At 40.9% G+C, this 1021-nt stretch overlaps 1 protein-coding gene across 1 annotated transcript in view; it reads right to left on the reverse strand.

Annotated features, from left to right (window-relative positions):
* The window catches only part of OCA2 (OCA2 melanosomal transmembrane protein), a 481929-nt gene that overhangs the window by 401289 nt on the left and 79619 nt on the right, over positions 1-1021 (reverse strand). The window contains exon 3 of the mRNA XM_019525532.1: positions 332-520. Within this exon, the coding sequence (XP_019381077.1) occupies positions 332-520 (189 nt within the window). The remainder of the gene's footprint in view (positions 1-331; positions 521-1021) is intronic.

Raw genomic sequence — 1021 nt, forward strand, 5'->3', positions numbered from 1 at the left:
CTATAGAATTACTAAATGTATCCAAAGTAGCACGTATTCTGGAAGAGTCCAAGAGTTAAAATTGAACAGAATTTCAAAGGTGTAAAGACAGCCTGTTTCCTTTCACATATAAGTATATACCTGGTGCTTGTATAAGAAGGGGGCAATAGATTATAAGCAGATAGCTTTCGACAGAGTGTCTAGCTTAAAAATCAATGACACAACATGCCCCAAAGTGCAAAGTGTTATTTTACTCATTTGCAGGAAATAAATCATTTGCAAGGCATATTCCCTTAGTCATTGACCCTTATAGAAATAATAAAAATTTAAAGAGTACGCTTTGAATTCAGACCTCATCTTTGATATATTGAACTTGACGTGAAGGTTGTCCAAGAGTTCACATTTCTCAGATGAAGCAGATCTAGACAAGCTGGTCATTTCACTTCCCAGCTGAGACCTTTGCTCAAATTCTGCAGAGCTGTTGTCCCATGAATCATCCTCCATGGTGAAATCTGGATTATGAAGAGCCATGTATCGTAACCTATAACACAGTTATATCCTTAATATTAAAACACTGGTAAATCTTGATCTTATGCATGTTTAAGTTTACTTTGACTTTAATGGACATAGTAATATTAGTAAAAGTAAGTACATGCCTAAAAGTCTGCCAAACTAGGGAAACAGTCATAAATTCATAGGTTAGGGTCAGAAGGGACCTCAATAGATCATTGAGTCCGACCCCCTGCATAGGCAAGAAAGTGTGCTGGGTTCAGATGACCCCAGCCAGATGCCCATCCAACCTCCTCTTGAAGACCCCCGGGGTACCACCTCCCTGGAGAGCCCATTCCAGACCTTGGCCACTCTAACTGTGAAGAAGTTCCTCCTAATGTTCAGTCTAAATCTGCTCTCTGCTAGCTTATGGCCATTATTTCTTGTGACCCCCAGGGGTGCCTTGGTGAGTAGAGTCTTGCCAATTCCCTTCTGCACCCCCATGATGAATTTATAGGCAGCCACAAAGTCGCCTCTCAACCTTCTGTTGTGG

Source organism: Gavialis gangeticus, unplaced genomic scaffold, assembly GCF_001723915.1.
Source record: "Gavialis gangeticus isolate Ggan-Ray unplaced genomic scaffold, GavGan_comp1, whole genome shotgun sequence".
NCBI lineage: Eukaryota > Metazoa > Chordata > Crocodylia > Gavialidae > Gavialis > Gavialis gangeticus.